Raw genomic sequence first — 22,907 nt, 5'->3', positions numbered from 1 at the left:
TTACCAAGCTATAATTTTAACGCCTACTCTGGCTTTTTTGTACACCCCAGACAGTTTTTAAGTTGCTTGCTTCAATATTTAAATATTTGATATTAATATAAGCCCTATTATACTTCTAAAATAGCCAAAATAGACGATTTACAAACTCACGATTCGCGATGCAACACATTGTGAGCTTGTGCAGTAAAGATTTCTTTTAAACAAAAAAACAAAACGAAAACATTCACCTATAATGACATGCCCAAAATAGGGATGTTGGATTGAAAGTGGTTAACAATAAACGGAACCGAAAGTGTTAAGGACACAGAGGGAAGCGTGTCTACAGTATGTTCCCTTAGCCGTATGTTCCCTCAACCCCAACCCCAACCCCTGCCACATATACAGTAGCTAATGGACATAATGTTGAGGGAACATAAGAGCTGAGGGAGCATAGAGTTGTAGGACCATTGAGGTAAGGGACATAGGGTTGAGGGAACATAGGGCTGAGGGAAAATAGAGCTGAGGGAACACAGGGCTGAGGAAAAATTGAGCTGAGGGAATATAGGGCTGATGGAAGATAATGCTGAGGGAACTTGAGGCCGACCCCACACAGAGTTGCCTCCTCAGCTGATCGATGCTTAATTTTGTTGAACTGTTGAAGGTAAGGATGTTGTGAAGATATGCTTCTCCTGGATCACGGCCAGAAGCCAATACAAGTTCTGCTCAGTATTTGGCTCGGCTCATTTCCCTCGGCTGATTAATGGACCACGAGTAGCTGGCCTCTTATACAACAGAAATGGTTTGCTTTAGTTTAGATATAGCATTTAGATGGATGCCAATTTTAACGCCTAGTGTGTTTCTATAAAGTTATAAATGTGATGGGTTATATACAGTAGTTAAGCATTACAGGTACAGACTGCTATTGTATAGTGCTGAAGCTGATAGTGATATGAAATGTTTTGTCTGTAAAGGAAGGAACAGTGTTTGTGGCTATAGTTAACTAAATTGCTATAGGCTGACATGTATAGTAAATATAGCATACTGTAATGGGATTGGTTTGGTGCAACTGCCTGTACGTAAATGGACTGAATCTGCAGATGTAGTTGTATATGTACTATGTAGTTGCATAGAGTACAGTATAAGGTCAGGACTTGGCAGAGCATTCGTGAATTACGTTAGTCTAATTTCTATAAATTGACTTGGCTCTGTGTTAACAGGGGTGTTCCTTTTCAATTTCCCTGGGTCTACACAGCATCATAGCAGATTGTGATTTGGCTCAGTGATGCCCAGTCAAAGGCTCAGCGTCAATGCAGCTGTGAGTCAGGAGGAAGTTTCTGTGTCTCAGGAAGGAAGCAGTCATTTTCCTCTCTCTGTTTCATTTTATGGTCCTTTTTTAATCTACAACGGTGGTCTCTACTCTTTTTCTCTCTCCCCCCTCTTTCTTTCTTTCTTTCTTTCGTTCTTTCTTTCTTGTTCTTTCTATAAAAAGAACAATCATAATGAACTTTTCTTGGGTGGCCTTGGCTCAGGAGGTAAAGCGGGCGTGGGAACAGGAAGGTCTCTGGTTCAATCCCCGGCTCCTACTGGCTTTGTGTTGAAGTGCCCTTGAGCAAGAACCCCTAACTGCTTCACGAGTGCCCCTAGGTGGCTTCCACTGCTCCTAATAGTTTGAATGCAGAGAATTAATTTCTCAATGGGGATACTTACAAGTTACCAAAATGTAATTAAAATAAATAAATAAATTAAATTCAGCTTACTAGCATGACAGGGAACACACCTACAGTATGTTGTCAAAGCAATGAGTAACATTTTAAACAACGTGTTCTCAATATCTGCAAGTCAATAATTAGGTCTGTGCAATATACCTGTATCTATATGATTGTGATATGAGACTGTAGACCTATCGTCCGGGATTTTGGATATTGTAATATTGTCATATGAAATAAGTGTTGTCTTTTGCTGGTTTCATTTGAAGGACGACTTCACCCATTTTTTTTTCAACCTATCTTCATATAATAGATCCTCACTAATGCTCCTGATAAAATTGTGTCATTTTTTTCTACTCAGTCTGTGTCTCATATTAGGGCTGTGGACAGTGTGTATTATACTCTGGTCACAATAAAACATTATCAATTGTCCTAAAACATTAGAATCAATATCGATATTTTTTACAATATTTTTTACAATATTTCATTAAAAAAAAGATATACAGTATACAGTATACAGTATACAGTATCATCATTTGATTTTGTCCATATCACTAAGCTTGTATGTCAATCTGTGTTGCGTATATCCACCTACTTCCTGTTCATGCATGGCTTTGCTGTAGCAAAGACCACAGGGCAGTAGTAGAGATGTCTCATGCATGCCTGACCTACAAGCTCACAATGTGACGCGACTCGTTGTGAGCTTGTAGATCTGCTACACTGGCACACAACTAAGTATAAATCACCCTTCAGTGTGGCTAATTTTAGAATCCACACACTGAAAGAATTCTTGAGCCTCTTGAGAAAGTCATCCGTTTGCCAATATCACCAGTAATGATAAACGTCTAATAAAGTAGTTATTTTTATTTCTCGATTAAGGCTCTGAACACAATGTCTCTGTTCTCTCCAGTAGATCACAGACTCCCACACTACAGAATGAAGGTGAAATTCCTTTTCAAAGGCTGTGGTTTCTAGTGGCAACGAGCTGCCAGCTTCCCTCTGCTTTCTTCCTGCCTGTAGCCAAGAAGCAGAAGAGAAGCCGGGGTCATGCTGTGTCACAGAAGTTCAAACACTCGCTTTCAACTTGGCTTTCAAACTTAAGCCAGCATTTCACACATGCGATAATTTGTCTGCTGTCGTTCGGGGGATTATTTCAACAAATTTAAGTAATCCTACAGCAGTTATTAATCGGTATGCCAACAAGTTTGTATTTATCACAGATACGCTTTCGCATTAGATCATCCATGTCAGGCTCATCTGACCTTGATAGTGATACAATGGCAGAGGTCACCTTGCCTTACAAATATGTAAGCAGTAATATACGAGAGGCTGTGGTATATTGTGATTATATCATGGCTACATTTATTGGAGTGTCATAAAACTGCCTGTAGCCGTGGTATAATACACAAGTAAGACGCGCGAACGCTGGAAGCGAACGCAGCTCGAAAATATTGTGTATTTACGGACTTGTGTGTGTGTGTGTGTGTGTGTGTGTGTGTTTTGACTGTAGCTGCACTCTGGCGCACTCTGTCGGCCGCACCCAGGCAGTGCACTGCACACAGACAGAGACACACACACACACACACACACACACAAGCCGAGCAGAGTTTCATAGTAGGCTCCACTTGGGCGGAGGCTTCCGCGTTCGCAAATATATCATGGCCTCGGGTGTCTTATTGCTTTAATGATATGCTTGTGATTGTGAACAAAATTCACCTAATTCTTAACCACTAATGTTCTGTTGCTGGCCAAAATCTAGCCTAGCAGGTGGAGAACTCAATGTTCTCTTGGAACTCTCAATGTGTTCCAATGACGCGCTCCGGTTTCACAATGTTACACAGAACAGTATTAGGAGATATTGTACGTAGCATCATGTTGATACATGGTGTAGCTCTTGAATCTGTATCTCGTGTCTGTGGTATTGCTACTTTTACTTACGTAAAAAAAGAATCTGAGTACTTCTTGCCTAGTATAGCAAAGGTTGGATATTATTGTGGTTCGGGGGTCAGGATAGAAGAGTATCCTTCAATGGTCTGCTCCCATGGTGTTAAGTTGAGGTTGTTGGCCCAATATCGACGTGTTGGCTCCCAGCCCTGGTCTCCCAGTGCAAGCTTCAGTACCACAGCTCATACAGTACGTACCGATCCTTACTAGCCCCTGCTAGTGGGTCAAAGAGGTGTCCAGTTGCCTGTGCTCAGAGGGACCCGACAGAGGGCTAGAGGACTATTTAAATAGGTGCTGATGGGAGATTATTTATGTGGTATTGCATTTAAGTTGGTCTCACCTGTCGCTGGCACCGCTAAGGGGCAGAATGCCCTGTGGCCGAATAACCTCACAGCAGCTCAGGTCACTTTGATCGCAGAAACGCTGACGCACACGCGTCGCCATTCGTCATCTCTGTCTGTCTTTGACCTAATCTCCGGTATGAGATTTCAGCAGCCATGCAGGTGGTTTCCCAACCTGACGGCTGAGGAGGATGATTTGTTACCAGAGTTGGTGGAATATGAGCCGGAGGCCTGGCCCCCAGTAAACGCCTCTCAGGTTAGTTTTGTGGGGGCCGAGTTATGGGGCTTGACACACTCCGTACGGTATGCCTCTACATTCTCTGCTTCCTCTACCAGGGAAAAATACCTGTGTGTAAGTCGGTAGTAACAACAACATTTGGTAGTCCTGTCCCCTTCTGTGACCCCTTGTTAGGTCAGGATCTAAACAGACTTAGGGGCGGCCATAGCTGAGTGGTTAGTGAGCCCGCCTAGGGAGCCAGAGGCCCTGGTTGCCCCAGGTACGATTCCAGGCCAGGCCAGCAAATGTGTCGATGAAATGAAATTTGTCCCTGAGCAAGACTCTTAACCCCTAATTGCTCACAGGCCCTCATTGGAAACAAGACCGTAAGGACTTTCATGAACGGACCTGTTAAAGGAAAGGAACATACTTCAGCACCTGTCAGTTCCCATACAGCTGCTGAATTATGCAAAAAAAAAAAAAAATCTCTACTAGACTAGAGTCTAGACTCTGTTCTAGACTAGACTCTGTGATTCTTTTATATCAGTGGGTTAACAACACCCAGGTCATAAGCGGTACAGTATGTGTGTATGTATGTGTATATTCTGGTTTGTCCAGTTCCTAGATGGTAGAGGGCTCCATAGACAGCAGAATTGGGCGTTTTACAGCTATTGATTCACCTCGTCATATTACCTGTTCAACACTGCACTGCCAGGCACAGCACAACAGAAAGAGAGCACGCACACACGCACACATGCACACACACACACACACACACACACACACACACACACACACACACACACACACACACACACACACACACACACACACACACACACACACACACACACACACACACACACACACACACGCGTCTCTTGCATACTTATCATACCATTTGCAGCTTGGTGAAGACGTCTCCGGCCTATCGGAAGAACTGACACTGCCATTCTCTGCCCTAACCGCTGCCCCACAGCCACCAACCCTCCTACACACACATACACACACGCGCGCGCACACACACACACACACGCACAAATACAATAACGATTGTTCCTGTTTCCTGCCTGTGCTGTCATTATACAGCTGCAGAATGAGATATTGTAACATTTCCATCGGTCAAAGAGAACACATGAAGGCGTGCTGCCGTGCGCTCACACACACTAATGTATACGCGTTTAAACTCTTTCTTTAACCCTATATTTCGCTGTCTCTGTCTCACACACACAGACACGCACGTGCAAGCATCCATGCATGCACAGTGCACACACACACAGACACACACACACACACACACTCAAACAGCGCAGTGTGAACTCTCTGGCCTAATTCCCGTCTTATTGATGTGTGTCGGTCAGTGAAAGAGGCCCCAGCACAAAGAGCAGAGATGGGGCCTGTGTGTGTGTGTGTGTTCGTGTGCACGCGTGTGTGTGTGTGTGTGTGTGTGTGTGTGTTTGTGTGGCTCTGGGGGAACAAAGGCTGGTCTGTTAGACATCAAATCGTAGCCTCTCTTCTAGAACACTGTACAGTCTTGTCTAAGCTATGGCCATATTTTGAGTCAACCTACAGTATGGTTCAACAATGAACAACAACATGGCTGCTTCAGTTGTCACAGAACGCGGGCGGAGTGATCACCACACTTCTTCTTTTTTTTTGGCTGAGAGTTTGAAGCTTTTTTATGTGGAGTAAAATGGACAGAAAAAATGTCAGGCAGAACTGTGGACTCAAACAACCGGGCTGATATTTTCTGAAATTATATAATATATTTTTTTATGTATAATCTTTCTACCATACATTTGTACATTCTTGTTTTCCTCAATCACACCACACAAGCTTGCGCTGTGAGCTTGTAAATCTGCTATTTTCGTGGAATTAATCTTAAATTTCAGATTGTCAGGTTCACTACTTGAGCCGTTGCTTGTGCTATTGTAATTGTGGTACTTAATCTGCCATTATTAATAATGATAATGGATGGTTTTAATTAACACTACAGGGTTCTATTAACTTAATAGCATGTCTGATGCAAGCTATTGAATAATCTACTTTTATGGGGAGGCAGTGTGAACACTTGCCAGCATTTCTCATATTGTAATACATTTGTAACTACCATACCTTATGGATTTGCTTGTTTAAACAAAGCCAGAATTAACCAGATGGCAGTTGTCAAGAATCTATCACAGTAATTAATACACAGTATGTGCCATTATTTATCTTTAGTTATGTAACCTGCATGCTCTGCTGTCCATTTTACTAATAATCTCCAGCAGTAAAATCCTCAGTGATAATTTATCCATTTGTAACTCAGAGAGAGAGAGAGAGCGCGAGAGAGAGTGTGTGTGTGTGTGTGTGTGTGTGTGTGTGTGTGTGTGTGTGTGTGTGTGTGTGTGTGTGTGTGTGTGTGTGTGTGTGTGTGTGTGTGTGTGTGTGTGTGTGTGTGTGTGTGTGTGTGTGTGTGTGTGTGTGTGTGTGTGTGTGTGTGTGTGTGTGTGTGTGTGTGTGGGGGGGGGGGGGGGGGGGTTGTGTGTGCACACCAGTGTGCTGTCTGTGTCCCTCTCATTCAGCATGTCTCTGAGACAATGGCACCAGCACAGGAAGACCCACAGCTCATCTGAATGGAATGAGCCAGAGCTATAGGGACAAGGTCATGAGCGAGCGCCTGCACACACGCGTAGTCGCGTACGTGTGCGCGAGTGTGTTTATCAGGATGCAAGCCTGACAAGGTTCCAGAAAGGCCATTGTCCGCGGGGTCGCAGCTCGTCCACCTTTGACAGAGCAGCAGTGATTGGGAGAAACATGCTGACTCATGGTGGCTGGTGCTGACACCTGTTGACTCTGATAATCGCCCCTCTGTTTTCTGCTGCTGCTGCTGCAGCTACAGCTACAGAGCCGCAGCGAGCGAACGTCCAGTCACTAGAACGTTTCTGGGAATGCTCTGTGTGTGCAGTGTTCACAAACAATTGTCTCTTAGTTCCGATAGCGTAGATTTACAGAAACAACTGAAAATATTGTGACAGCTGAAGGGTCTGTACAGTGTATTTTATTTGCGGTCAACTGGTATGGAGGAAGAAACCACTAAAAATTCCATGCTCCAAAATAGGGATGCCAGGGTTAATGTGGTTGAGATTTGCAGTTATCCTCTTGTTTCGATTCATTATTTCAGTTCGTCCTGTTGTAGGTTGAATGGGTTGATTCCCTTGCTTTGATCCAGAACCCTGAAAAACTAAAAAACAAACTGAAAACCCAGCAAAGCAATATGCTAATTCAGCAGAATCAGCACGCCACGTGTATAAAACCTGTGCTCAACAGCAATGCTGCTTACAGCAGGAATTGTTAGTATAGAATTCACACGCTTTGCTGTGTGATGTTATCTTTTAACCACTGTCAACCTGGCGTCCCTAATTTGGGCATGTCATTATAGGCGAATATTTTTCACCTAATATGTCACATGCTGAAAATATGACCGATTCTAAGCCCCAAAACACTTTGCAAGCTTAGATTGTCTATTTTCTACTATTTAGAAATTAAGCAGTCTACTCTACTGCACTACTGCACTATGTTCACACACGCACACGCACACACACACACACAGACAGGTCATGTCCGACTATAGTGCTTTGTCCTCTAAAGGCTCCTGAAAGAGGATTTAGTTAGAATCTAAAACGGTAGACAATGCAGAAAGCATTCTGGTAGTGTTGCGTGATTGGATCCCATCAGCCCTGCAGGCTGCATGAAGCAGAGGATTTACTAACATGATGTTGGATGATAGAACAGCCCTCAGGACAAGATTAACTCACGTGTGTCTAATCCATCTACATCACTACATCACTATCAATCACCATTCATGGATGGCGGCAGTAAAAAAAAAGGTGTGTGTGTGTGTGTGTGTGTGTGTGTGTGTGTGTGTGTGTGTGTGTGTGTGTGTGTGTGTGTGTGTGTGTGTGTGTGTGTGTGTGTGTGTGTGTGTGTGTGTGTGTGTGTGTGTGTGTGTGTGTGTGTGTGTGTGTGTGTGTGTGTGTGTGTGCGCGTGCGTGCGTGCGTGCGTGCGTGTGTGCGCGTGCGTGTGCACACAGGCCAGGCTGTGCGTGTTTGCGAGTGAATAAGTGTGTGTGAGTGAGTGTGATATTGCATATGTGTGAGTGAGCATGTTTGTTTGTGTGTGCGTGCATGCATGCACATGTGTGTGAGTGAGTGAAAGATTGTCTGTGAGTGAGTGCATGCATGTGTGTTTCTGTGTGTGCGTGTGTGCACCAAATGGACCCAGAAGGTTACATTTGTATGCACTCAGAGTTAACATTAACACTGAGGATTTTACTGTCTAGACCTGAGGTTCTCAAACTTTCTTGGCTCAGGGCACCCCTGTAAATATGTTTTTCATCCACGTCACCCCTGAATTACATTTACAGTTACTTGGTAGCACCTTACATTTATGTCATATTACGGTACGTAAATATGTAAATCCTTCCCCCCTAAGATACAGTCACGAGGAGAATATCCGTTTCCATTAGGACAGATTGCGAATAACTTTAACCACTTGAACCCCATCATCCCTAAATAGCCGATCTACAAGCTCACAACGCATCACAACGCATTGTGAGCTTGTAGATCTGCTATTTTTGGCGAAGAGATTTGGTGCAGAGCAAAAATAACGCACCAAGTACAGTGCAAGTCAAGTACATTTTTCTAAGTATAGAGGGTCTAAGGTGTTAAACTGAAGTGATATTGATAAATTCTAAATATTATTAGTATTCCGGCGGCACCCCAGTATTTGCATCACAGACTAGAGGGAGCAGCACTGTAACATTCTGTGATTAAGTTCACGTTCACCTTTATTGTCCCTCAAGAGGGACATCCAGTTGGCCAGCAGTTTCACATGAAAGAAACATTCAAAACATAGCAATAGACTTACACAGTGTTGAATTAAAAATGGACCTCTCAAAGTTAATTGGAGACTCTAGTGCTGCTGCTTAACACAGACGGTGTGTGTGTACCTTCAGATCACCTGTTCTCTTAATGATACACACAACACTCACATCCAACTGATTATTATTGCTGCTGCTGCTGCTGCTATATTAAAGGGAGTATAAGTGATATTTCTTTGTTAAAATAAGTGTTAAGTAGGTCTATATTCTCATAGCAAACATTACTACAGTGCAGGGGTTATCACACTTTTTTAATACCACGACCACCTTTTATGGGGGGAAATATTTTTGCCGACCCCACACTTATAAGATAAATATTATCCTATTGTTCTAAAGCTGCTATTTTTGGTGAATCGATTTCTGTAGAGGGAAATAAGAGCGTACCAAATGCGTTCTTTACAGGTCCGTTTTATCAAGTATAGAGGGTTTAATTGGTACTGAATTTGCAGCTCAACAAAAGCTAATTCATCCTAGAGTATGATGGAGGACAATTTCACGATAAATTTAAATCTCTGCGATACGATTATTGAGAGCATGTTTTTATCACGATAAACAATAATAACTATTATCATCCCATCCCTATAAGCATTTACAATGCATCTTTATATTTGATCAAAATAAAGTTAGGGAAACCTTCTTTATCCCAACTGAAAAAAGAAAAATGACCCCAGGTTGCGAGAAGGTGGCGGTGAGCCACTGACACCTTCCCGTGACCTGGGGGTCACGATCCAAAGTTAATTAAAAGTTAAAAAGTTAAAGTTTAATCCAGTGTTTGTTCAGTAACGGGAGTCTCTCCAGCTCTTTTACTGAACAGTAAATGCATGTCCAGGACAGCCTAGGTGGTATACTAGTTTTATCCAATCAGGATGGAGAACTCATACAGGATACAGATTCCAAGATTGGAACTGGAACATTTATAGTGTAACTCAGTGGTTCTCAACTAGTGGTCCGGGGACCACCAGTGGCCCTTGAGGGGGTTCCAGGTGGTCCCCAGCTAAATGATGAAGAGTTGGTATCCAAATGGACCCTTATAGATCTTTAACTCTTGAGAGCGCAAAATGAAACCAAATGGACCCCTACGGGTCCATTTGGTTTCATTGTACGCTCTCAAGTGTTAAATTAATGTTAAACATCTACATTACTTAATTAAAGAATTGTTATTTTGATCAACGTTTGCCTGTTATTATCTATCCTATGGTACTGCATCAATACAGAATGGAATTGTGGACAAAATCGTATCTAATGATAACAAAATATTAAGAGTGTCTAAATCTCATCAAACGGTGGTCCGTGACTCAAATGCCCAATAAATAATGGACCCTGATATGAAAAAGGGTTGAAAACCACTGGTTTAACTAAAGATGATACATTATTTTTGTGGTTGGACGTTTTCTTGAGCCAGGGCTTCTCACAGCTACATTTGCTATGGATGACATTCTTGTGCGTGTGCATGAGTTGCGTGTTATTATTCATGTTGACTCTGTACTACAGCTGAAGGAACATGGTTTGCATGTAGAACCTCTGTCTCCAGGGTGTCTGTGGATGGATGTTGCTGGGTCATTGGTTGCTGTGTCAGTGGGGGGCAGCCCAATTTGACTTAAAGCCAGCCAGCCAGGGCAGGCACCACAGGGACTTAACGCTGACTGACTATATGTGACCGAAGCACATAACCTCTCCTGTGGGGCGAACCCGTTGTTTTATCAGCTGTCCTCTGTGCTTCTTCAGTTTGCCACAGGACTTTACTTTACATTAGTAGGTTAGGTGTAAAGCCAGTGATGAAAGAAGTGCTCAGATATTTTACTTAACCACTTGAACCCCAGCATCCATAACCAGGGGGGGGACATTAGCTAAAAATAGCAGATCACAGTACAAGCACACTGCGTATCGTGAAGCGAAGACATTTGCTGTAGACAGGAAAAAAGCGGTCCAAGTACACAACCAACTCAAGTCCAGTTTGCTAAGTCTAGAGGGTTAAGTCTTGCATTAAAATGTTGACTTAAAGTACAAAGGTATTGATCAAAATATACCTACAGTATTACCGAATGTAAATTATGCAGACTGACCCATATTCATGATGGCAATATAATAATGCATTAATGTGTTGATCACTTAAATGTTGCAGCTGGTAAAGGTGGATCTGATTTTAATTACAGTACTTTATGTGCTCCTGGGTAGCTTAACCTATAATAACACATCAGAATTGATCAGTCAATGGGTGTTTTGTTATAATAATATAAAATCTTCAAAGTGACAAGTTACTGAAGCTGTCAAATAATTGGAGTAAAAAGTACAACAAGCAAAATGAGATGTAGTATATTAGAGATACTTTATATTGAAGATATAAAGTATGAACAAATGGAAATACACAAGTAAAGTACCATAAAATTGTACTCGAGTAACTGTCCTTGAGTATTTAGTACTTTCCCCCACTGTGTAAAGCCTAATTATTTTGCAACACAGCTGTGTCACTTTCAGTTGCTTGCCAAAAACAATTGACTTTTAACAGAACCTTTCTGAAACACATGACATCATCATCACGTCATGTTTTCCTGTTAAAAATCTGTTGGTCTTTTGATAATTGGCTCCGAGTCAGTTTTACAAAAAAGTATTAATGAATGAATTAATTCTGTATATTCTCTATGATATGGGTGTATAAAATCATGTGTAGTGGCTTAAAGGAAAGTCTTCCGTTTTGTTTGTGATAACTGTTGGTTGGCTTTTTTGAGTGGAAACCCTGGTCCCTAGTAGGTAAGGAGGGGACATCTTTAGGGACACCAAATGAGCTCCCGGCGGAAGCACAGTAGCACACACACACACACACACACACACACACACACACACACACACACACACACACACACACACACACACACGCACACGCACGCGCACACACGCAATTTACAATTGAAGCATTTAGCAGACACTCTTATCTTAGCGACTTATCCTCGTCAACAAATGACAGGGTAAAATGGTCACATAAGTAGAGAGCAAGGAAAAAGAAAATGTAGTGCTTCAGAGAAACTAGGATACCAGGTAAACATCAAACCTACCATCTGTCTAAACACAGTTAACACACGCACGCACACACGCACGCACGCACACACACTATTATGATTCATGCCACACTGATGGGCAGCTACAGTAGATGTAAACCCGTATTTTCACAGCTGATGGAGGAAGTGATTATTGACCACAACAGGAGGCGACAGATCTTTTTTTTTTTTACTAAAGTTCAGTGATTTCTATGAGATATTGACTTGATTATACCCCCCCCCCTCTCTCTCTGTCTCTTTCTCTCAGGTAATCCAGGACACTGAGTCTTGACTAGGCTGCCAGTTGGGCTGATGGTAGGTGGGTTTTTCCACTTAATTTGTCCATTATCTCTCTCTCTCTCTCTCATCATTCTTCTCTGTATTTCCACCTCTACATTTGTCATGTATTTTTCCCTCTCTCAGCTTGCATGGGTCTGTCTGCTTTACACAACCTTTTGTACTATATCTTGCAGTCTGTGTGTCATCCCTGTTAGCCTGGATCCTGGTGCGTGGGAATGACTCACTTTCATGTACAGCAGTACATTCGCTCACTAAACATTATTTGAATTTTGCATTTCATGAGACTTTAACCCATTGTTCAGTGTCATTTTTAGATTTCTTTGGCTATTCAAAAATAGCAGATATACAAGCTCATAGCACGGCACCGAGTGCGGCGCTATGAGCTTGTAGATCTGCTATTTTTGAAAAATGTTGAAAATTCATGGCAAAATCTTGGATTATGTATTTTTTAAAGCGAACATTTGTAAAATATTTAGTTCCAGGAACCCCCAGAAGCAAAGATTTGAGTTACAAATGTCCGGCAAAAAAAAGAAAATATTTGCACAACTTTTCATGATTTTTAAAAAATAGCAGAGCTATGAGCTTGTATATTTGCTATTTTTGAATAGCCCAACGAAATCTAAAAATGACACGCAGATGCGTTCCCAGTCTTAAAGAGTTAAAGCAGTGTCGAACTTTGGTGGAACCTAACTCGTGTAGCTACGTCTACAGGAAGTCCAAATATTGTCCATCATCTTTATCTGTAACATGTAGTGTCAGTAACGTATTACTAACAAATAATATTGCTTTCTGGCCTGGCAGTCCAGTATGAACTATAACTGTGATGAAGATGAAATTACATCATGGCAATTATATTATTGTTATATGGCAAATATAACAGGTCACTTTGTAAATCCTTCCTTGTTTTCTGCTCAGAATTGTATTAGTTGCCTAATCCTGTTCTGGATTCTGAAGCCAGTTGAACCCATTTTCAGGACAGAACACAGATTAATACACTGACAATAACCAGGATGCTTGTTTTCACATCATCTATTTCAGTGTGATGTTAAGCCTTACAGCAGTGATGCTTGCTGAAAATATCAACAAGCTCACAATTTGTCGTCACATCTATTTTTGGCGAGCAACACATACAACAGAGAAATGAATAAGCATTAGTCCGCTCCATATACCTTTCTGACGGGCACTGATATCAGATGAACGGTGTGGTGTTGGTTTATTTTTCAAGCTTCATATCATACACGCGACATGGAAATAACTGTCACTCCTCGTTTAGAGTTCTATTGACATCGCGATTTTGTGAAATGCTGAAAGATCATAGACATATTCCTTTACATCTACATTAAACTAAGATATTCCAGTGGATTTTTAAACGTTGCCATGATTATTTGCAAAAAGCTCTGTTCACACTCTCCTTCGGTTTGAAGCTCGCATTTGAATTTGCTACAGACGGAGGGACGCTTGGAGGGGTAGATGGCCCCTACCCCTTGATTCGCAAAAGGAACGGGACACCCTAACCTACATGTGAACCCACATACTGTAATGGAGGGGCAGTGCCAAGAGGTAGGCTGAAGGGGGGGGGGGGGGTATTATTGGGATTGGCCCTGAGAGTGAGAGGGAAAGAGGGTGGGAAAGTGGGAGAGAGGGAGACAGTCTATTTCACCCACGTGATAACCTGTCCAATGCTGCGTACCAAAAACCTGAACATGTCAGTGACTACTGCCAGCTCCATAACCCACAGCAACAGCGGGCAAGCTGATAACACGTGCAGAGTGCTGCGTTTTCTGCTTGTATATGTAGGCTAACTAGAGGTTTGGCCTACGCAGCTATCACACCTCCTATGTTGGATCGGTGGTTCTGGACAACTGGATATCTATATGCCTATATATGGACATATCGGTCGGATTAGCGGTTCTAGATAACCGCATATCCGAACTACACACCCTCAGGAGCACTCACTCAGGTCCTTGCCGATGCGCGCGCCGAGTTTGAAGTCGGTCGTTCCCATAGTGGTCGGATCTGTGGCTCTGGACAACTGGATCTCCATATATGCCTTTATGGTATATGGGCGTATCAGGTTTGTTTATGGTTATGTCTGAGTCATAGTGACATGCCTACTGTATATATGGGCGTATCGGGTTTGTTTATGGTTATATGTCTGAGTCATAGTGACGTGGCCGTGGTCCGCCCGCCTGCCGGCCGGCCAGTCCTCCCATTAGTGAATTGTAATATTGGATATAAAATCTTTTCACTGTCTTGGTGAGTTCTGTTCTCCTTTTTTTCCTTTTCTTATTGTTTGCCTATTTCACTTACAGGCGGTAGTGTAGTCACTAACCTATCGTAATTTCACTTCCCAAAAACAACGTACCAGGGCTTGTTTTTATACATTGTCAGAATCTGCTTTGTTTGCATTCATTTATGTGATGAAAGTATGATTTTCAAACAAACCCATCTGGTTCCTCGATGACAGACCACAGATGTAACACATAAACTGATGGACAATATTTAGACTTATATTATGACCATAAATAAATCAACCCAAGGTTCTACTAAAGTACAGCTGCTGCCTTGGGAAGCTTTTCGGAGTGCCTTTGGCCAAACCTCAGGCTGGATTGTTCCTGATAAATCACTGTAGCAAAGAGTTGCTGTGTACTCACATGTGTACATTGTAAGCACATACTAACAGTGAGCATGTGAGTGTGTGTGCCAGAGAATGCGTGTTATTCTGCAACCGCCTCCAACAGAGGAATCCACTGTTGGACTCATGAATCATGAAATCCAAATTAAGTCACATGATTAATGAGCGAGAAGGAGTGAAAATGAAAACTATAGCGATTCAGGGTCCAGGCTACATTCCAGCATCTCATAATTCATCTCCTCTCTCTCTGTGCTTAGACCAGCATGGCTACTTGTTCCTGATTCAGTGATGCATGCTTCTTCTGTGGACGCGTGCCTTTGACCGCTGATGACCCTCTCCCAGAAACCCCCACTTCTTCATTCCTTCTCCTCTCAGACTCTGCTGTGTTGCAGTCTTCTACTATGCATGTTATTTTCCAGTCACCACACAGGTGACAGGACAAGGTCAGGACAAGATGACTCCCGAATCCCCCATAGAGGCCAGATAGAGAGGGAAGTGATTCTCCTCTCTGTTACCCATCCACTGTATGTTACCAACTGCACGGCCCCATCGTTCCCTTCAAGAGGGGTGGGCGGGGGGCCAAATGCAACGGGGGGGCAACAGTCAGAGGGTATCAGAGGGCGCGGGTTCAGATTTAGGTTCAGGCCTCGGGGCTAGGGAAACCTCAAGGGGTCCACAGGGCCACGGGACCCTGAGAAGGGCCTTGTCCTCGTCAGAGCCGCCCTCTCTCCGTAGGATTAGCCAAAGTGCCAGGGAGAGCGTGGGGGTCTTCGGCCAGGGGCTCCGACTGCTGTTCCAACAGCAACGCAGGCGCCTGCCCCTCGCACGCTCCGCCACCATCGCCTCCTCCTCTTCCTCCTCCTCCTCCTCCTCGGTGGTGTCCGCCGGCAGCATTCCCTCCGCCCCCGAGGACGCCCAGGCGTCCCGCTGTCCTCCTCCTGACTCTGACCCCCCCTCTGCTCCTGTGGTTCCCTCCCCAGCTGGCCGGGGTTCGGCCCCCGCGGGCACGATGAGGCGGGGGACCAGCCTGCAGAGCCGCAGCCGCAGCAAGGGCGCCGGGACGGGGTCCGGGTCGGGGTCCAGCAGCGGAGACCGCAACCCCCTCCTGAGAGGCAGCCCCCAGGCCCTCCATCGGCGCCACACCCACGATCCGCAGCATCAGCAGCACACCAGCCGCCGCCGCCGATCCTCCTCCACCTCGGACACCGCGCCCAGCGGCCCGGAGCCCGGACACCCGCCCAGCGACGTGCTGCTGTCGTCGGGGTACCAGTCGACGGACGAGGCCGACCGGGTGAGTGCCAGCAGCTGTCAATCATATTTTCAATAACATGGGTGGGATGGGATCAGTGTCTCCTGAACTGTCTCTGACTGTGGGTTGAACTTGAGGTTAGGCGCTCTGCTTTTTTTTTCATGTATTACAATAATAGTTTCAAACATGACACATGAACCATATTTGGTTTCATATTTCTCTCAAGAGTTAAATTACCACTGAGGGTTTTACTGTGTAGATAGTAATGGTATATTTTGTGCAATAAATATTTGTGCCATGAGAGCATCCACGCAGAACGCGGATATTATGCAGCAATAAAGCAGCGTAATGATTTTTTGAATTTAGGTTGATTAAAAGCATCAGTTGTGTATGAATGAGGCATGAAATATTCGCAGACGCATTTTCGGATCGTTTATTCGTCACGCTCCCGGTCAACAAGGACCGTATAAGGACAGCAGTCGGATTTGAACTCTGTTCCTCGCAACTCACAAGGAGCATGGTGTTCTGCTGCTTTGTTCTATCATGAAATTCTGTCTGTCAGGGACAGCAGAACTCTGATCATTTTGTCTGTTGGGGCCAGCAGTACTCTGATCCAGTAGTAATGTAAGTGCTTTTTTGTTCTCAGATGGAGGGAAATCGTGTTTGTTTATATGCATGCATATTTTGTCCTCCGTCCTCTAATCTCCCATGAGCACAAACAGCATTTATTCAGGCTCGAGCCAGATGTGGAGACACACACACACACACACACACACACACACACACACACACACACACACACACACACACACACACACACACACACACACACACACACACACACACACACACAAACACAAACAGAGACACACACAGTCACACACGCACACTTTCCCCTGCCGAAATGAATGCATTTCCTCTTAGAATATTTTATCTTTTAGCCTTTGGCTGAATGCTTCCACGAACATATCCCATCACACTCTCACAGCAGGTTTATCATAATGCATTGAGCAGTGGAGATACTGTGTAGACAGCAATTTTTCGGTACATCTGCTCATCCACTGGAAATACATACTACATATCCCAGAGTGTGTACATTGTATTTATATCTCTATCTCATAAGTCAGGGTTCCCCAACTGTTCCATGCCAGTCAGGGACCCCCAAATAGCCCCCTATTGTGAAATGGTGGCAAAAACGTATCTTTTAGAATTTTTCTTATTAAATGCAATAGATTTTGACAATAATGACATGCATTCGAAATAAAATGTTGTATATATTATATAATATTATAATTATTATAGATTTCCCCCAATTTTCCTCTCCTTTCTAATTGGCCCTACTGGCCAATGGTGGGGACCCCATCCCCAATTTGAAAATCAGTGTAATAAAGTGTAATTGTGATTCAATAGTGTGCGGAGAGCTCTTTCAACATACTGCTGATGGCGTGCAATGTTCTATGTTCCTATTATGGGACATTGGTCATTTAGTTGTATTGACATATATTGTTGCCGTTATTGAAGTGTTGAGCCTTTAAGAATAGGGTATTCTGTTTTTACTCACAATCAGCAATTTTGACCACAGTCTGTATTCTAGATAGAACAATAGTTCCCAGACCTGGCCCTCAAGGAACCCTGGAGCTCCGATCAGAGTGGTTCTCAAATATTTTCATGCCAAGGTCCCGACCCAAATTGAAACGATTTTGATACATTTTTAAACATTTTCTAAAATAGCAAGCTCACAATGTGATTAGCTTGTTACTGCTATTTTCTAATAGCTGAAAGATAAAATAAAGCTTAATAAGTGTTTAAACTCTTCCTAATTTAGCCGGGGACCCCCTGGAACACCCTCAAGGACCCCTGGGGGTCCTCAGACCCCACTTTGAGAATCGGTGTTCTATCATACCAGGAAGTTACTTGCCTAATGCATTCCAACAGTTTTTCCAGACAGTGGCAGGCACTATAGGTGAACTACTTAGGAGGACCAGGGCCTTTGGAACTGCAGCTCCAGATGACTGCAGATAGTTCAGTCTGCCACCAGAGGGCGGTGTCTGCTCAAATAACCTGCTGTGAGCAGCTGTGCGTTCAGTTCATAGGAAGGTTGTGTTTGCTTATTGGGCTGATGTTTGTCTTGGGGCTAATTTGATCCTCAGCTCAACGGCAAAAGCTCGGTCAGCGTCTCTGGTGTCACAGGAAGACTAATAGCGCGTTATTGTTCCAAATGTTTAGTCTAAATTAGGCATTAGTCCTTTGTGATAATCTCACCTGCGAGACATCACTGCTCCATTACTCCTGTTGGAGTGTTAATTTAACTGTGTACAAATGTAACCAAATGTACCCGTGAGGGTCCGTTTGGCTACATTCGCACACACTCAGAGTTACAGACCCACAATGGTCCAATTTGGTTCCATTTGTAGACTAACACTGTGACATTTTACCGTGTGTAGACAGACAGTAACCTGTCTCACACATAGCCCAACATCACAGCGGTGCTGTCTCAGCCAATAGGGCAATGTCGCTGAGGTCATCTAAGCTGTCGCCATGGTTACCCCCAAAGCACACCGGAGCTGCCGGGAGCAACGCCCCGCTGCTGTTGCCATGGTAACCAGGGTGTGCGTGGAGTGGACGACCTTGGAGATTTTGTGTGGCGTCCTTGATGTTCACTTGGGGTCAGGGGTTACGTAGACATTGGTCTGTGTGTGTGTGTGTAGGTTTTTGTCAATGTTTGATGGAGCCACACCTCAACTACTATGGTCTCTGCTCCTCCATCTTTAAACAATGGCATCGATGTCGCTCCTCGTCCTCCTCCTTTCCGTTCTCAAACACTCCTGTCCTTCTAGTTTACACCTCGTTCTCGTCCTCGTTCTCTCCCTGCAACCTTCACCCTCCTGTACGCTCCCCCCCCCTCCTCCTCCTCTCCACATCTTCCTTTCTCTCTCCTTCTCTCTTCCCCCCCCCCCCCCCCCCCCACACCCCCCTCAGTCCCTGGAGAGAGTTGGTACAGACAGTCAGCCCATCCCTCCTACCCTCTCCTTCCCTCTCTCCTCCTTCTCTCCTGCTCCCCTCGCCTCCTCTCTCCTTCCCTCTGATCTTCTCTCCTTCCCTCTCCACTTCTCTCGCTCCTCCCCTCGCCTCCTCTGTCCTTCCCTCTGATTCTCTCTCCTCCTCTCTCCTTCCCTCTCCTCTCCTCTTCTCTCTCCCCTCGCCTCCTCTCTCCTTCCCTCTCCTCTTCTTTCTCTCCTCGCCTCCTCTCTCCTTCCCTCTCCACTTCTCTTTTCTCCTTCTCTCCTTCCCTCTCCTCTCTCCTTCCCTCTCCTCTCTCCTCACTCCTTCTCTATCCTCTCCTCTCTCTCCTCTTCTCCCCCTCCCCTGTCTTTTCCTTCTGTCCCCTTCTGGTCCTCTCTCCTCCAGTCTCCTTTCCTCCCCTCTCCTCCTCTCTCCTCCCCTCTCCTCTCTCCTCTAATTCTCTATCCTCTCCTCCTCTATTCATTCTCTCTCCTCTCCTCTGCTCCTCCACACCCTTCAACCCCCTACAGGAAACAGGAGGCAACCTTGCCTTGTCCTGTATGTGTGAGAGCTGAATGCAAGCTGTGTGCGCGCGCACCACACACACACACACACACACACACACACACACACACACACACACACACACACACACACACACACACACACACACACACACACACACACACACACATTGATTGCACATGCTGTGTTGAGGTTTCAAAAGGACATACATGCACACATAGACACGCGTGTGTCTGTCTGAGATAGCATAGCTCATTCCGTTCTGTCTTGTAAATCCTGTGTGTGTGTGTGTGTGTGTGTGTGTGTGTGTGTGAAAGACAGAGAGAGAAAAAGCCACAGAGCTCTGGGACTCATGCTGAGTCTGAGAAGAGGGCAGTACAGCTGAGCTCCCTTTATCTCCTCCCTCCCTCTCTCTCTCTCTCTCTCTCTACCCCTTCCTCTCTCTCTCTCTCTCTCTCTCTCTCTCTCTCTACCCCTTCCTCTCTCTCTCTCTCTCTCTCTACCCCTTCCTCTCTACCCCTTTCTCTCTCTCTCTCTCTCTCTCTCTCTCTCTCTCTCTCTCTCTCTCTCTCTCTCTCTCTCTCTCTCTCTCTCTCTCTTTCTCTCTCTTTCTCTCTCTTTCTCTCTCTGTGTTTCTCTCTCTCCTTCCTCCCTCTCTCGCCTCCCTCTCTCTCTCTATCTCTCCCCCTCTCTCCTTCCTCCCTCTCTGTCTCTCTCTGTCTCTAGCTCTCTCCCCTCCCTCTCTCACTCCCTGCTCTCTCCCCTCTTCAGTTGTGTTTGCATAGTAGATGAGGCAGCATGGACTAGGTAAACGGCGCGAGGAGGCTGAGAGAAAAGTGTATGAGTGTATATATATGTGTGTGTGTGTGTGTGTATGTATGTGTGTGTGCGCGCACATGGCGGTTCAGAGAGGAGGAGGTTGTGTGGCTTCAGCGTGCGTGTGTGTATGAACGCAGCCGTGCAGTGTGTGAACGACATGCAAAAGTGTGAAACGTGTGTGTTCTTACAAGCTGCGTAAGCGGTACAGAGGAGTTGTATCGTATCGCTGGTCCCTCTGTCTGTCTCATCAGTTAGTCAGTCACCATGGTGCAGCGATTCAGCCTTCGTAGGCAGTATTCTAAGGTAAGTTCCCAAACGCACTACAACTCTAGCATCTGCAGTATACTGTCTGCTACTGTACCATACTGTACTGTACTGTATGTTCCTGCACAATCGCATCTATCTATCTATCTGTTAGGGCTGTGAATCTTCTGCTATCTCACGATTAGATTAGATTCCGATTCTTGGGGTCACGATTCGATAAAAAATCTATTCTATCTGTCTGTCTGTCGGTCTATCGGATCGATCGATCCAATCGATCGAAACTATACATCTATCTCAGAGTGTACAAATGGAACCAAATGGACCCCTACAGTTACATGAAGGGTCCATTTTGTTGCATTTGTACCCTCTCTGAGTTACACTCTTTTATTTTAATGATAAATGATAAATCAACATTCAATATTGTACAGTGTGTGTTTGGGTGTATGCGTGCATGCTGCAGGTCCATCAGTGCAGATTGTTGACTCTCTGTGACTCAAAGTTTGGTGTCTTTTGCATTGTTGTCTTTGATGGTTGGTTTTCCCATAGTGTTGTCGGGTCGGATGTCTTGTGTTTTGGCTTGCCGGATCAGTGCTCTTCTCTCTTCTCACCTTACTGTAAATTCTCAACAATCCACTCAAGCATTTGACGGCAGTGCAGGAATCAGAAACAGTACAGTAATATACACCAGTCATGTCCTCCCTGAGTCATGTCCTGAGAGGAATCTTTGACCTTACGTCAAGGTTCAAGGTCCCTTTATTGATTTGTTACATCTTGTGTACGGTTACATAAGCGTAACGTCATTTTGTTATGGTTCCTCAGACATTGTAGCTGCAACAATATAAGAATAATCAAGAATCTGAGAGTAGCAGCAGTATCAAAACAGTTTGAGCATTGCCTCTAGCTCTTAAGGTGCTTGAAGGTGCTGTGTGCAAGGTTCTCACTCCTAAACAGTATTTGGCAAGTTACTTTAAATTAGTAACTATAGTAGCAGTAACTAGTTAATGCTCTTTGAAAGTAACCTATTTACTAACGTAGTTACAGCATTATACAAGTAACTAGTTACTAGTTCATGTTGGTGCGGCACAAGAGCACAACTCTCAACTTGAATCTATTATAGCTCACTATGATGAAAACTAGCACATACCTTGAAATCAGTCTTTTTAGACGGCTCAACATGGAAGCATGTTCCTGATCGAAAACGGGCCGAGGTCACTGACAGGGCTAGTGTGAGAGTGGAAGTCGAATCATAATAAACCTTAGTTTAATCCTCTGATGTAGTCTGCTATTTTCACATAAAGTAGCGAGTAACACGCCCATTTTAAAATTTCAGTAACTGGAACGGATTATCCAACACTGCTCCTAAGTCATAAACATCTATGAGTGCCAATGTCCTTGGCATTGTGCAACACTTCTGGCTGCCTCTGTCTGACCATAGTTAGGGGGGTAGGGGTCACCCATGTCTTGTTTTTCCCCTGGTCTGATCAGAGTGTCCGACCGTCATGTACTGCCTGAGTCATGTCCTGCGATGAAGTATTCACTTTCTTCAACTTATTCCAGTACTCTTTGTACAGTACTTCTACATGAGCCTGTTTGCCCTTCGTGCCTTCCTATTCGTCTTTCTCCTAGATTATTTTATCTAGTGATCCGTATCGGAGCCCGGTCTACCTTTGCACTTCATCTGGACTGGTGTGTTAAACAGTAATCCGCAGCAGCTGTTCCGCTGTCATGAGGTTAATCATAACTGCCGCCAGGGGATGTGATCATCAGTAATCATCGTGTTTTACTATTTCTGGCAAGCTGGCGAGCTTTTATGGCCCGCTTGTAATAACAGACAGGAGCGCTACGCTACCAGCACCTGCGGGTTGTGAAAGATCCGTCCCTCGTGGTAGTTAACTTATCTTGATAATTAATTAATCCATTGGTAACTGTTAGAGCTTACAAATGGAACCAAATGGAGCCTTGTGGTTCCAT

General features: G+C 44.3%; 1 protein-coding gene across 3 annotated transcripts in view; it reads left to right on the top strand.

Annotated features, from left to right (window-relative positions):
* The window catches only part of tmcc1a (transmembrane and coiled-coil domain family 1a), a 69,034-nt gene that overhangs the window by 1,779 nt on the left and 44,348 nt on the right, over positions 1-22,907 (top strand). The window contains exons 2-3 of one of the 3 annotated variants that reach the window (XM_080444989.1): positions 12,410-12,460; positions 16,057-16,367. In XM_080444989.1, coding sequence (XP_080301115.1) covers positions 12,454-12,460; positions 16,057-16,367 — 318 coding nt within the window. In that variant the 5' untranslated portion in view covers positions 12,410-12,453. Of the gene's footprint in view, positions 1-12,409; positions 12,461-16,056; positions 16,368-20,642; positions 20,976-22,907 lie in introns of those variants that run through there. The other 2 variants (XM_080444990.1, XM_080444992.1) reach the window with 2 other exon arrangements.

The sequence above is a fragment of the Gymnoscopelus braueri genome (assembly GCF_963280865.1).
Source record: "Gymnoscopelus braueri genome assembly, chromosome: 12".
NCBI lineage: Eukaryota > Metazoa > Chordata > Actinopteri > Myctophiformes > Myctophidae > Gymnoscopelus > Gymnoscopelus braueri.
Note: the sequence above shows the minus strand (reverse complement) of the source record. Positions and strands in the feature narration are given on the sequence as shown.